At 45.9% G+C, this 14,311-nt stretch overlaps 1 protein-coding gene across 1 annotated transcript in view; it reads right to left on the reverse strand.

The window, feature by feature from the left end:
- The window catches only part of Mertk (MER proto-oncogene, tyrosine kinase), a 104,523-nt gene that overhangs the window by 68,455 nt on the left and 21,757 nt on the right, over positions 1-14,311 (reverse strand). Inside the window, exons 2-4 of the mRNA XM_038329377.1 lie at positions 10,596-10,983; positions 3,494-3,594; positions 1,538-1,711 (exon numbers count right to left, since the gene is read on the reverse strand). Coding sequence (XP_038185305.1) covers positions 1,538-1,711; positions 3,494-3,594; positions 10,596-10,983 — 663 coding nt within the window. The remainder of the gene's footprint in view (positions 1-1,537; positions 1,712-3,493; positions 3,595-10,595; positions 10,984-14,311) is intronic.

Here is a 14,311-nt window from a genome sequence, read left to right on the forward strand (position 1 = left end):
CAGATGGAAGAACGCTGTAAACAGGAGAGAGGTGCAAAGGTTCCGAGCAGGAAGAAATGATGTGTCTGAAGAAATGGAAGGAACTAGGCATAAAAGGAGCTTAGTGAGCACAGACAGAGGGTTGGGGGTGGAGTAGAGAGCTGAGCAGGGGCCAGAGTATGCAGGACTGATGGGCAAGGCCAGGAAGGGTCCTGAGTGACAGTCTAGACCAGCAGGAAGCCACTGATGGGTATCATCAGATGGGTGACATGAGCCACTGTTGAGGACAGTGGAGAGATGTAGGGACAGGACAGGGGCTGTGGCTTTGCCAAGACCTGATGGTGGTGTGAACCACAGTGCCTGGAGCAGAGATGGACAGAGGCAGATTGTGCTGTGCCGTAGAAGGAGAATCCACAAAATTGCTAATGCTTTCAATGTGAAAAATGAGGAAAAATGAGTGTTCTTCCCATTATATTATTTTGTAAGGGGAATTCTGGGGCAGAAGACTGAGAGTCATCTGGAGCTGTAATTTATATTTTGGTTGTGAGCCTAGCCTTTAATGGCTGAGCCATCTCTCCAGCCCTAGAACTGCATTTAAAATGCTTACACACTCAACAAATAGAAAAGCCAAGGAGGTGGCTGGTCACAGGAGATGGAAGCTCAGTAGAGAGGGTAGGGCCCGAGATGTAAAGTTCCAGGCTGCCATCCCATAGATGGCATTGAAGCTGGCCAAGGAACTCAGCCAGGAGGGTGTGTCTCGGAGGGAAAATAAGCTGGGCCAGGACTGAGCTGGGCACCCGATGTTCAGAGCTGGCCCAGCAACAAAGAAGATGCAATGAAAAGGGAAGCAAGCCAGGATCATGTGCTTTTTAAAAAGTCCACCACTGAGATCCCAAGCCTAGAACGGCCTTGGGCACACAGCAGACCCTCCTGAACATTTGCTGAATGCATGAGGAAGGAAGAAGGGATGGAGTGTGGCCACATTGTCAGATGGAGCTCAAAGAGGCAATCAGAGGGGAGACAGAGGAGCCCATTGGCTTTAGCGGCACAGGAAGCTTCAGTAGCGTTGCTGACAGGAGCCAGCCCAAGAGCAGGAACAAAGCCAAGACATTCTGGTTTGGATGAAGATCAAGATGGCCATGGAATGTCAATTCACCAACAATCCCACAGTGACTCACAAACTTCCTGCTACAGTGCCCCGTGAGTGATACACGTTCTTGGCATCCAACCTTGATTAGGTCTTTACTGAAGTGCTTCCATAGGGGTAATTCCAGCCAGGCAGGCAAGGCCACAGTGCCCTGGAGATGCAAGCAGGGCTCTGGATGCCTGGGTTGGATCTGGCCGGGTAGGCATCTGTACATCCCACCTGCATTCCAATACACCCATTCCCCTATTGCTCCCACACCTGTTTCTACCCTTCTTGATTGACCACTGTTGGTTGTAACAAACATCACTAAAGTTTCTTCTTCTTCTGTTGTTGCGGGGGCGGGAGGGCGGGGCGGTGAACAGACAAATAAATGCATGCACATGCACACAGGAGCATAATGCTCAGACTTACCAGGTACGGTTAGGACAGATGGGGACCTTTCTGGTTTTTCATTAATGCGGCTGCTGTTTTGAAACCAGAAGATGTTGATGGGCTCAGGTGGGCCCACAGCATGGCAGGTGAGGTTGAAGGCTGTGTTTCGGGTGACATTCATACTCTCGGGCTGCTTAATAAAGTAAGGAAGTCCTGCAGAGAAAGATTGGAGCAGAGTATGTCTTAACTGGAAGCAGAGCCTTTGGAGACAGGGACCGGAGGTTTCCTTGGGTCTGAAATAGCCAGTGGTCACCTCCAAGTAGAGTGAGAAAGAGCGCAGGGGTTCTTGACTACCAGTCTTCCTCAGCCAGCTTTCTAGGACACTTTTTCTAGGGACTGTGTGGAGTGATTCATCTGCTTTGGCCAGAGGGGAATACACAGCCAGTTTTTAAATCAGGTGTTGCTCAAGCGCTGGCACTGGCTGGTAGGTTGGCAGTCTTCCTCATCAAAACAAACAGAGTGAGACAGGAAAGACGGCTGGCCACTAAGGGCACTTGCTGCTATTCCAGAGGAACCAAGTTCACCCCAGGACCCACAGCAGGCAGCTCGCTGCTACCTGTAACTCCAGCACAAGGAGATCCAGCATCCTCTCTGGCCTCCAAGATCCATTCCACACCACACACATACAGCATTCACTCACATAAACACACACACACACACACACACACACACACACACACACACACTCACAATATAATAAATACCAGAGTGTATACAATATAGGTGTGCCCAAGTTTTGAGGGAATTCTATGGTGTGCATGACTTTCAGACGATGAAAATGGATTTTACATGGTTCAACTGTAAGGTATGTGCTCAGCATGCATAAGGCTCTAGGTTCAATGCTCTAAGCACTATGAGTGAGTGCACACACATACACACACACACACACACACAATTTCACATATTTGTGTAAAACTGAAGAGTTTACAAGAGGCACCGACTTGAAGACAAAAAGAGCAAAGTTCTATAGTTATAATCCTTAAATCTACTGAAACTCCAAAATCTGGCCCATAAGGGAGCCTGGAAATGTACAGAGAAAGCCAATGATTACTGGTTTGGATCATGTACCCACAGTTTTAGTAGGGCAAGCTTGCTGGCCTTGACACTTAAATCACTGGCTTTATAAACTCATGTCTCACCAATCTGGTTCCCCATGGAATAATAGGATTCTTTTTCCCCCCATTTCAAAGCTTTCAAGAGTCAGACTTTTCCCAACTTGTGCATTTTTCCTGGATCCTGACAAGTAAATTGTCTTCTAAAGATCATCTTTTAAAAGATAATTTCAAACATATGGGATGCCTTCCTGTCGACTGATGCTCACATAACCCAGGTACCAGTCATCTAGCCTGGGAAAGCAAAGGCCCCTATGAGATTCATCTGAGAGGCTGTCCTTGACTTTTTCCCTCCACACTCACCCATTCACTGACTCCCTCCTTTCTCCCTTTCTCCTCCCTCGCTCACGCTTTCTGCAGTGTTACTGGGCATTAAGTTCATGTTCACAAGGGAACGGGCACCAGGAAAGCCTTTCAGTAGGAGCGGAACGTAGAAGGTAGAGCAGACAAAAAAGAAAAGAGGCGATGAAATGGTGGTGCTGCCAAAGGCACCTTGGAAAGTGGAACCTCAGGGATGGAGAGCAGCACTCAGGTGGAGCATGCGCTTAGCGTGTACAATGCTCTGGGCATACATATGCGCATGCGCGCGCGCACACACACACACACACACACACACACACACACACACACAGAACTGAATCAATTACATCATTATCTAAAGTTTCTAAAAGAGGATTGTCTTGTAAAATTCCAACAGTGATGGATCCATAAGGTTTCCAGAACTATTCACAGGCAGACCACACCCTGCACATCACACAGGAAACACTTAAATGGAAGTTCTCAACAGCTCCCGGGCAGCAGGGTACTCCGGCTTTGGGCTCACCTTGAACTTCCACGTATATAGGATCAGATACAATCTCTTTGTCGTTCACCTTCATCTTACAGATATACGATCCATTGTCTGAGCGCTGCACACTGGTTATGCTTCAAAGAAAAACACAGAAAGAAACTTGCAGTGACTGTCTTTGGAGTCCCTGTTACAGACACAGAAAATCCTTCGAGACACTGATCACGTGCTAAGACGGTTAATGTGTCAACATCGCTGGGCCATAGTGCTGCCATGAGGATATTTTTCAGATGTCATGAACATTTAACTTTTGAGTAAAACAGATTATCCATTTCAACATGTATTACATATAATCAGTTGCAGACTGAGGGCCCCTGAGGAAGCTCAGTGTCCATTTTCCATGGGTCTCCAACCAACACTCTATTGGTTTCAGATTTGTTAGTACTTATTACAGTGTGAATTCACTGAAACATTCTCTCTCTCTCTCTCTCTCTCTCTCTCTCTCTCTCTCTCCCCCCCCCTCTCTCTCTCACACACACACAGGCACTCGTGCACTCCTATATCTTCTTGCTTTCCTATCTCTTTGAACCACGCTGACACATACCACACGCTATCGGGTGTCTTGCTTTCCTTGGTGGACTCTAAACCAGAGCTCTGGTGTTTATCTGTCAAGACATTTGGAAGTATGAGGACTTTTTGGCGTCACAATGCCTATGGGGTTCCATAGATCTCACGGTCCTGGGCAATTGTTCTATACCCCAAATAACCTTTGAAACTAGTTACTGATTCTAGTTTGCATGGTTTCCAGGTATCTTACACAGTTTTAATATTCACCTAATTGCCTAAAGTTGCAGCTACTGTGAAAATGGAGGGCTGGTATCCTCTTGTCTAGTTTGGAACTCTCTGGTGCCTGAGTCATCTTTTCTTTCCTTTTAGATCTCTCTCTCTCTCTCTCTCTCTCTCTCTCTCTCTCTCTCTCTCTCTCTCTGTCTGTCTGTCTTTCTGGGTGTGGTGTGCTCACATGTGTGCAGATGCCTACAGGGCCAAAACAGGTCATTGGACTCCCTGGAGCTGGAGTTTCCAGGTGGTTGTAAGGTACCTAACACGCGTGCTGGGAACCAAACTCAGTGTTCTAACCACTGAGCCACCTCTCCTACCCCCACCCCAGTCATCTTTCTGGAAGGCTGGCCTCTGACAGCCTCACTGCGTGTGCTTCCGGCACAAGTTCAGTGCTCAGGTTGGGGGACAAGGAACACATGACTGGCTCTTCTTGCCCTTCTCCTGGGAAGGTCAGGCCAGCACTGGCACATAGAAATTTGTCTTGTTCTGTTATCAGTCGTCCTAGCTTTGCTTTGATCCGTCAAGCACAATGCTGCGTGCCTGTGATCCCAGCACTCAGGAGCCCGAGACAGGAGGATTACAAGTTTGAGGTCAGCATGGGCTGCACATCAAGACCTTGTCACAAAACTGAATAAGCATCTTCGGCCACCGCTGCCTTCTTTTTACTTTTGCAATGTGTTTGCGAACATAAAGTTATACAACATACACGCAAGTTGCATTGGGAGCAGGCAAAATGGCTCAGAGGGTAAAAGCGCTTGCTGTCCAGCCTGAGGACCTGAGTTCAATTCCCAGGACCCATATTTTGGAATGAGAGAACTGAGTCCTGCAAAGCATCTTCGGAGCAGCTGGCAAAATAATACTCAACTTGCATATTCAAGAACTGAAGCTAAAGGCTTCACAAAGACCAGGAAGCTGAGAGAGGAGGAGGGCCTCCATGCAGGCCTAAGCCCAAATAACAGCTCAGGCACTTGGATTGTAGAATCCAGACTGTGTAAAATGTCCTGGAGTACTCTGACCCAACAGGTCAGGAAAATCTAGCCTACAAATAAAAAAAAAAGGGACACTCAAAACACAAGCCATGACCCCAGCCTTGCCTCCAGGCACTCACAGCAGGAAGGAGTTAGCAATCTGTTCCCGGACAGTGTCTAGACCATTCACCATTACTGGAAGGTCTAACTTAGACACTTATATCAAGGTTCCCTGGGAAAGGCAGGTTGGCAGGGATGTTAGACCCAGGGAGAGGAATGGCTGTTCCCAATACTCTCCCCTCCCAGCTGAATCAGAAAGCTGGGGATCTGTGCAAACAATACCAGAAAGACTGAACTGAAAATAACAAACCCAGGGGACTGGACAACTCAAGGGAGTTGAAGAAGGGACATGCAAAGAGGAAGAGGAGGGAGTTGAACAGGCGCAGAGCTGTCCTGCAGGCCTGTCATAACCAGGTCCCTGAAAAGGGCAGCCTGGACGGAGAGAAGAGCCACACCAAGGGGCTTCTACTAGAAATGCTCTGTCTCTAAGTCAGAGTCAAGATCATAAAGGTTCCAGAGGGAAGGGTGAGATCACTTGTGGTGACCTGGGTCCCCACCACACCGAGCAAGAGCAACTAAGAAATGCATTCAAAGACTTCAAAACTAAAAGGAATTATTTTTCTTGTTTGATTCTGTATCTAAATAAAGCATCCCGAGGTCAGGGTGGGGGAGAAGGTCTTTGCAGGCATGTGAGTCTCAGAGGTTAATAGAGGAAGGACTGCATGGCAAAGTGAGGGAGGAAAACCCACATGAAAGGGAGATCTGGGCCCCAGAAGTAGACGTGCAGGAAGAAGAGGGTCCTCAGGACATCAGTGCAGGTGGGAGGTGATGCAGAAAGGACCCAGATCTGGAGGACAACCTATCCAGATTGAGGTGGGAACCAGGGCAGGAATCTCAAGAAGTGGGAGCACAGTCCTGAGTTTCATGGCCACGAGGGGAGGGAAGACAGGGCTTTCTTTCAGAGTTGAAGGAGGAATGGATAGTTGGAAAATTGAAAACTAAGCAAGCTGGCAAGAAAAAAAAATATGGGAACTTACAAAGTAGAATACACACAACACAGTATATAATTCAGCTAGCTAGAAACACAACTTCCAAACCCACAAAAAAAAAAAAACCCTGCGAACCCTGGGCATTGATTTTTTTGCCACTGCCATAAATAAACACTTCATTGGCACACCATCGTGGGGATGGGCACACATGTAAACATGCATGAGATTGTATGTGAACTGAAGAGGTCTGGCAAGATGCCTAAGCACTCATCCCCCATGATGAGGGACTGGGGGCAGGGACTGAGGGAGAATGTCCTACACAATTGGAACGCATTGCTTCAATTTTTTTCTTCCAATTTTATGTATTTATTTTGTATTCAAGTCTATGTGTGGCATGCATGTATGTGTGTATTTGTGTGAGTCGGAGGACAGCTTTGGGGAGTTTGTTCTTTTCCTCAACCATGTGGGTTCCTGGAATCAAGTTCAGGTCATCAGACTTGGTGGCAAGTCCCTTACCCACCAAGCCATCTCTACCATACCTTTTTTCCCCTGTAGTAAATTTAATGAGGCCATATGGAACATCATCTACATTTAAGGCTTAGCCAGATGATCAGTTAGCTACAAAATATTTCACACATGCTAATGAATATATGTAAAATCATGTACAATTTACTATATTATATATGCAGCAGCTTTATTAGTCATTACTTTTTCTCAGTTATGGCTTAGTGTATTTGCTATTTAGGTCTATGTAGCACATGTTTTGTTAATCTTATTCCTCAATGTGTTTGTGGGTGTTAACATATTTTAATTTTCTTTTAAATTATAACTGTTCATGACTGCTTTTTAAAAAAAATGGTATGGAGGTGGTCAGATGTAGTCCTGTTATAGAACACGAGCGCAACACAACCCCAGACCTTGGGTTCTAGCTCTGGCACGGTCTCCCACCCAAGGTATGAAAATCCCATCAACCTTTGAAATAGAGACGTCTGGACCAAGGAGGCAGAATGAAATGATACAGACTGAGCCATAGTGTCTAGACAGGAACCACCTGGCCACAGCTGCAGGGCTGGCACTGAGGAAGCCCAGACCCCAGAGCAGTGATGGCTGGGCTGGCCCCAGGATAAAGCATCCAGCATCTCTAGCCCTCAGAGTGCCAGTGCTGGGCTGCATACAGGGAAATGTCTCACAAGTAGCAGTTAAACTCTTCTTCAAAGAAACACAAAGAAGCAAAGGTACTATATGCTATGGAACAACCTTTTTGTACACTATGAATATGTCTTACTCTCATTGACTAATAAGAAGCTGATTGGCCGATAGCTGGGCAGGAAGAGATTGAGCTCAAAAGCCAGATTAGGAGACTTCTGGGAAGAGGAAGGGCGGGGTCACATAGAGCGATGTAACAGCAGGGTTGTGCCCTCTTCAAGGGACATCTGACCTGTGTGACCCTTCTGTTTCTTTAGGCCAGTAAACACCCCACTATGTGCTTTTTAAATGTAAAATCCTTTTCTCTTTGTAAGCTTTGTTTATGTGAGACATTCGCTTTCTGTAGTAGATGGAGAAAAAAAAATACAGTCAACTATCCTGTGTGGCCACGGTATAGAAGAACAGCTTGATACACCTTGCCAGAATAAAATGAAGCAAGACAATCATGGAAGTCTGTCCTTTGCCCTGAAGCAAAGCACACCTGGTGGAAATGTTGACAAACTAAATCCTGGCCGGAGTCATCAGGCCTGTGGGAAGTATGAGGTGGCTTGCTGGAAAGGAAACAAAAATGATTCACCTAAAGGCATGACACATATGGGATTGTGCCAAGTGTCAGGGCAGAGAAAGTGAAAACATCACGGATCAAAGAGAATGCCACTCCAGAGTGCAGGGCTCAGGAGACAAGGTCTCACTCTGACTCTGAGTGGCTGGCACCTCATCTTGAACTTTTGGGAACAACAGGCTAAGTCACTTAGTCAATTGACCAAACCCCTCAGGTTAAAAGAAGGCGATTGGAATGTAGCATTTGGATTAGAAGTTAAGAAGTGGGGAGAAAGTGGAAAAAAGAGAGGCAGGAACCAAAGTTTGATAAAAGGAATACATACCCAAATGTATTCCCAGGGAGCACGGAGCTCCACAGCACAGTGGGATTGCCGCCATTTGCAACAACCTGTCTTTATTTTAGGAGGATCTAGAAGAGACGAACTCTAAACAATGAGGAGGAGGAAATGCTCATTACCCTGATTCCATCAGTGCATAGTGTACATTCCACAAGTACCTCAGTAATATGCATGATTAATACATGTTAATAAAAACAAAACCCAGCAAATAACTGAGGAGGAGGAAGAGCAAAATCTGAAATAGGATGGCTCCACCTTTGGGAGAATAGAATATTCCAGATACAGTTACCCCTAACTCTTCAACCTTACCTTTGCAAAATGGAAGGAATATTGCAAGTGTAGCTGACATCAGAAGGGCTCCCCTGCATCTGAGGAGAGCAGATGCAGAGACCCACATCAAAGCCCTAGGCAGAGCTTGGGGAATCTCGAAGAAGAGGGGGAGGAAGTATTGTAGGAGACAGAGGGGTTGAGGACACCACGGGAACATGTCCCACAGAGTCAACTAAGCCGGGCTCATGGGGGCGCACAGAGACTGAAGCGGCAATCACAGCCTGCATGGGTCTGTGCTAGGCCCTCTGCATACTGTGCATACTGCATACTGCATGCTGTGGCTGTTTAGCTAGGGGTTTTTGTGGGACTCCTAACAGTGGGAGGGGGTGTCTCTGACTCTTTTGCTTGCTTTTGGGACTCTTTTCTTCTACTTGGTTGCCTGATCCAGCCTTGATATAAGGGTTTGTGCCTAGTCTTACTGCGTCTTATTAGGTTGTTCAGTTGGTATCGTTGGGAGGCCTGCTCTTTTCTGAAGTGAAATGGAGGAGCAGTGGACCTGGGAGAGAATGGAGTGGGGTGACTGAGAAGAGTGGAGGGAGGAGAGGCCACGGTTGGGAGGTACTATATGAGAGAAGAATAAATTAAAGAAAGAAAATGAAAGTGACTGAGAGTCTGTCTTACCCCCTAGAACTTTCCTTCTGCCTCTCTGGGTGCAAGCTGCACTGGTACCACAACTGGCAGCAGCAAAAAGAAGGCAGGGGATCAGGAGATGGGGACAGAGGGACAGGAGACACTGAGTGAACCAAAGGGCTGGGACAGCCACACTGTTTTAAAGTTCCCGTAACCAAGAAGATAACACTGAGATTGTCGAGTGTGTGTGTGTGTGTGTGTGTGTGTGTGTGTGTGTGCATGTGCGCCAGGTAGGCTAAGCTGATCTGGTCAGAGTAAAGCGGCCACCTGCCTCTGCCGCCCCAGAACTAGAATACATCGTCTCCCACTGAGGACTCGACTCATCCTCATGCTTGCAAGGCAAGCGCTTTACCAACTGAGCCTTCTCTCCAACAGCTTATTATCGTTTCCTAATCCTTTACAAACTGTTTTCCTGGGTCTGGAAAGATGGCTTAGTGGTTAAGAGAGCATCTAGTGTTCAGTTCTGTGATCCACATGGTGTTTCACAATTGTCAATAGCTCCAGTTCCAGAGGATCTAACACCCTCTTCTAGCCTGTGAGGGCGCCAGGCATATGCGGAATGCACATCCATACACGCAGGCAAATATACATTCACACACACACACACACACACACACCACACTAATTAATAAATAATTTTAAAAACAAACAAAAACACTAACCACTTTCTCAGTCCAGCCCTATAATCTTAGCTTGTGGGTGGATCTGGAATTTAAGACCAGTCTTAGCTACATAATAAGTCTGAGGTCAGCCTGGACTGACCTCATATATGAGAGCCTGTCTCCAAAAGAGGCCCCCTTTCTTTCGGGTTGGGGGATAGCTGAGATGTAGAATGTTTGCTTAGCATGCTCGAGGCTCGGGGTTCTGTCCCCAGAACTGAAAATGAACACACACACCACACACACACACACACACCTCCTCCATACACACTGTTTCCCACTTTCTGGAAGCTCTTGGAGCTTAGGTGGACGTAATACTGACCTTAAATGAGTTGGGAGCTGCCCGCTAAGCCCTCAGCGTGCTTATTAGCCAGCAGTTACCGTGGGGGCAAGCTCATTTAAAAGAAATCAACAACACAAAGCAGTCAGATCAGTATTTATTTACATTCTAAAGGGATCAAGATTTCTAAATAAGAAAACAAGGCTGAGTTTTCCTTAAGGGTTCTGCTATTGGGGTGGCGTTAGCATAAAGACATTTAGAAAGAAAGGACACGTACCTGAACAATGCAATTATTGACACCCCTTCCTCATCAGGATAAAACTGTGTGATTGAATGATGTGCTCCGAGCAGTTCCTTTCCATCCTTCCACCACGAAATGCCAGCTGTTTCTTGGTACGTGTTAGGAATATTGATCGAGCAATTAAATTTGACATTTTTGTGCTCCGAAAGTATTATGTGTCCAATCGTGTGATTAAATGCAACAGGAGGTAGGAGCTTTGACGCTGCAGAAGTCACCTGGGGAGCGGCTGTGTGTGCTGGTAGTGACCTTCCAGTCTGGGATGATGACGGCTGGTACTCACTGGAGTGCTTAGCTGGTAGGCTCCCTGGTAAAGGTCCTGGGAAGAGCTGATCTGGCTTGGTTTCTTCTGCCTTTTCAGCAGTGACTGCAGAACGGAATATTAGAGTTTTAGCCTTTAAAATAATGAAGAAGAATTTCAACTTCTTAGGTCCTAATAAGCGAAGCAGAGCATCCTCAGTGGCCTCAGAAAAGATGAACGAGAAGTTGAGCGCAAAGGCGCACCCTTGTCATACAAGCATTTGTGAAGCCGAGGCAGGAGGGTTGGGAGCTCAAGGCTTTCCTGGGTTACCACAGTGAAAGTCTGTCTTAAAAGAATCAAGAGCTAGGTTGTAACTCAGTGACAGATCGCCTGTCTGCCATGCACAAGTCCCCCGTTCAATCCCTAGCACCTCAGCGGAAGACAAGAGACAGGGAGAACTTGCCTATATGCACACATGAAAACCGTCCCCCGTTCACCAACTTGTGCACCTGTCTACTCGCCTCCTTCTAAAGAGTCCTTAAGGAAAAAGAGTCCTGGGCTGGTGAGATGGCTCAGCGGGTGAAGGTGCTTGCTGCCAAGCCTGATGATCTGAGTTCCAGTCCCAGAAACCACAAAGTGGAAGGAGAGAATTGACTCCCTCAAGTTGTCGTCTGAGCCCCATGTATGTATGGCAGGGTGAGCACCCCCCTTCCATATACACACACCAAATACATAATTTTAAAAAATAAGTGTCTCTGTTTTTTTCAAATGCTGACTCACTCCAAGTTCTATATACATAACTTAGCAGAAAGTGACAGTTACAGGAGAGTCTAAAATCATCTTCCTTATTATCCATCTGCTCAGTGAGACGACCAGGCTAAAAACCCTGAAACAGCTACTGCAGGGCACAAAGAGATGGGTTTCAAAGTTTTGTGTTCAACAAGGAAAGTTCCCTTATGCTACCAGACCTGGAGATTCCAGCAAATGCATGCCTGATTGAATGAGCCAAGAAATGTTTTCATTTCAACTGGCCCGCAAGCATTTCTAAAAATAGAGGCTCATATTCCCTGTCCTTGCAGCATCTTTAAGTTACATTTTGGGAACATACATTTTCTGTGGTTGCTATTCATTCAAATATGTTGGCAGAGAACGGTTGAGGGAAAGTGAGAAAGCAGACACAGGCCCAAGATTTCATGTTATCTTAGGTTCTTGCAGTGCCCTGGAGTCCCCATCCCTGATTGCATGGAATGGTACTTAACCCACTGAGATGACTCAGTGAGTGAAGTCACTTCCTATCAAGCTTGCCAACCTGAGTTCAATCTCAGTGACATATGTGGGCAGAGGAGAGAATCGATTTCTTCAAGTTGTCCTTCGACCACCACATGTGCACACAAAAGAAATAGACGTGATTTAAAAATTTAAAAAAAACAAAACAGAGGGGAGGGAAGGGGGAGGAGGAGGGAAGGAGATGGAAATTTTTAAATGTGAAAAAATTAAAAAAAATAAAAACAAAAAAAAAAAAAAAAAAAAAAAAGAAAAAAAAAATAAAAAAACAAAACAGTAAAACCTCAGCCAGATTAGTGATGCACACATTTAATTCCAGTACTCTGGAGGCAGAGGCAGGTAGATCTATGTGAATTTAAGTCCAGTCTAATCTATATAGCAAGTTCCAGGCTATATGGTGAAACTCTGTCTTGAAAGAAGAAGAGAAACAGGGGTGTGGGAAGGGGAGGAGAGGAGAGGAGAGGATAGGACAGGAGAGGAGACGAGAGAAAGGGAAAGAAGGGAGGAAGGAAGAACAGGGAATACTGTGTTGGCTTGAATGATAATGACCCCCATATGGTTGTCTACTTGACTGAGTGACTCCCAGTTGGTAGGACAGTTTGGAAAGTATTAGTGTGGCCTTGTTGGAGGAGGTGTGTCACGGGGGGGTAGGGGGAAGCTCCACCTCCTGGTTGCAGATCAAGATGTGAGCTCTCAGTTACTGCTCCAGCTCCATGCCTGCCTGCCTGCTGTCATGCTCTCCATCTTTTTGGTTGTGGAGTCGCCCTCTGAACTTTAAGCCTCAAATAAACTTTTTCTTCTATAAGTTGCCTTGTTCATGGTGTCTTACAGCATCAATAGAAAAGTAAGACAGACCCAGTTAAGCTTGAGCTGTACAAATCATATTAAATACTCAGTCAGAATACGCAAATTGGATATCCCATACTAAATGGTCAGCCCTGAAAACATATAGTAACACTATACAAACTGAGCAGGATGCATTTATGTATTTAGAAACAGATAAACACATACACATAAATAAAGTAACAGAGAAAAAAGTCCACAAGTTTGAGAGAAAGAAAAGATAAATGGAAGGGAAGGTTTGGGGGAAGGAAAGGAAAGAGGGAAATAGTATAATTACATTATATTCTCAAAAGTTAAAGAAACAACTCTTAAAAATAATATGGTCAAAACATACATATAAAAAATTAATTAGCCCCTCTTCTTCCCTTCCCCCCTCTGTCTCTTTGTTTCTCTCTCTACTCTTTCCCCTTCTCCCCTTCCCTCCTATAACCCACTAAATAAATATCTACCTTCATTCTGCATGGTGTGCCTATCTATCTCAGTCTCTCACCCACCACGCAACTTCCTGCCTGGGACCCGGCTGCCTTCCTGGCTAGCCGTGGTCTCGGGACCCACTGCCCACTGACTGCCACCACTCAGGGACCTGTGGCGTGGTCTCATGGCCCGCTGCCCACTGCTGCCACTCGGGGACCTGCAGCATTTTTCTTTAACCATCTGTGCTGTTGAACTCAGTGGTCCCTCCTGTCCCTCTCCCAGGGTTGGGATCCGGAACCGGGTGTTTTTTCCACAATAACCATGTGTTTCATCTGCCTGAGCTCTGACCTCTACGCACACCAGCAGCTTCAGTGATGTCTGCAGAGGCCAGAAGATGGTTTCGAATCCCCTGGAACTGGAGTTACAGGAGGTTATGAGCTTGCTGACTTCAGTGCTGGGAACTGACCTGGAGTCACCTGAAAGAGCAGCAAGCATTCTCAAAATCTGAGTCATCTCTTCAGTTCCAACAAAGCATGTTTTTAAACTAGTGTTCTTAAATGAGTACTTTGAAAATAGAAAATGAAAATGTGAAAAAAAATGAAAAAATAATTAAAAGGAAAAACACCACACACACACACACACACACACACACACACAAGACATTTAAGATGCTGATGAGACATGTGATGTGAAGTTGTGTAGAACTGATACAGAAAAAACTTAAAATTATAGAATTGGTATTAGAAAAAATTACCAATAGATTTGCCTAGGAGATATTAAGTCACACAAGTAGAATTTAGCTGCCTAAAAGAGTGCTGCCTTCAAAATACCCCAAGATACCCAAAGATGTTAGAGATAAGTGAGATTCAGGACACTAGGACTTAAATGCTTACTCGCCAGGATTAACAGGCCA

Source organism: Arvicola amphibius, chromosome 5 (genome assembly GCF_903992535.2).
Source record: "Arvicola amphibius chromosome 5, mArvAmp1.2, whole genome shotgun sequence".
NCBI classification, from domain to species: domain Eukaryota; kingdom Metazoa; phylum Chordata; class Mammalia; order Rodentia; family Cricetidae; genus Arvicola; species Arvicola amphibius.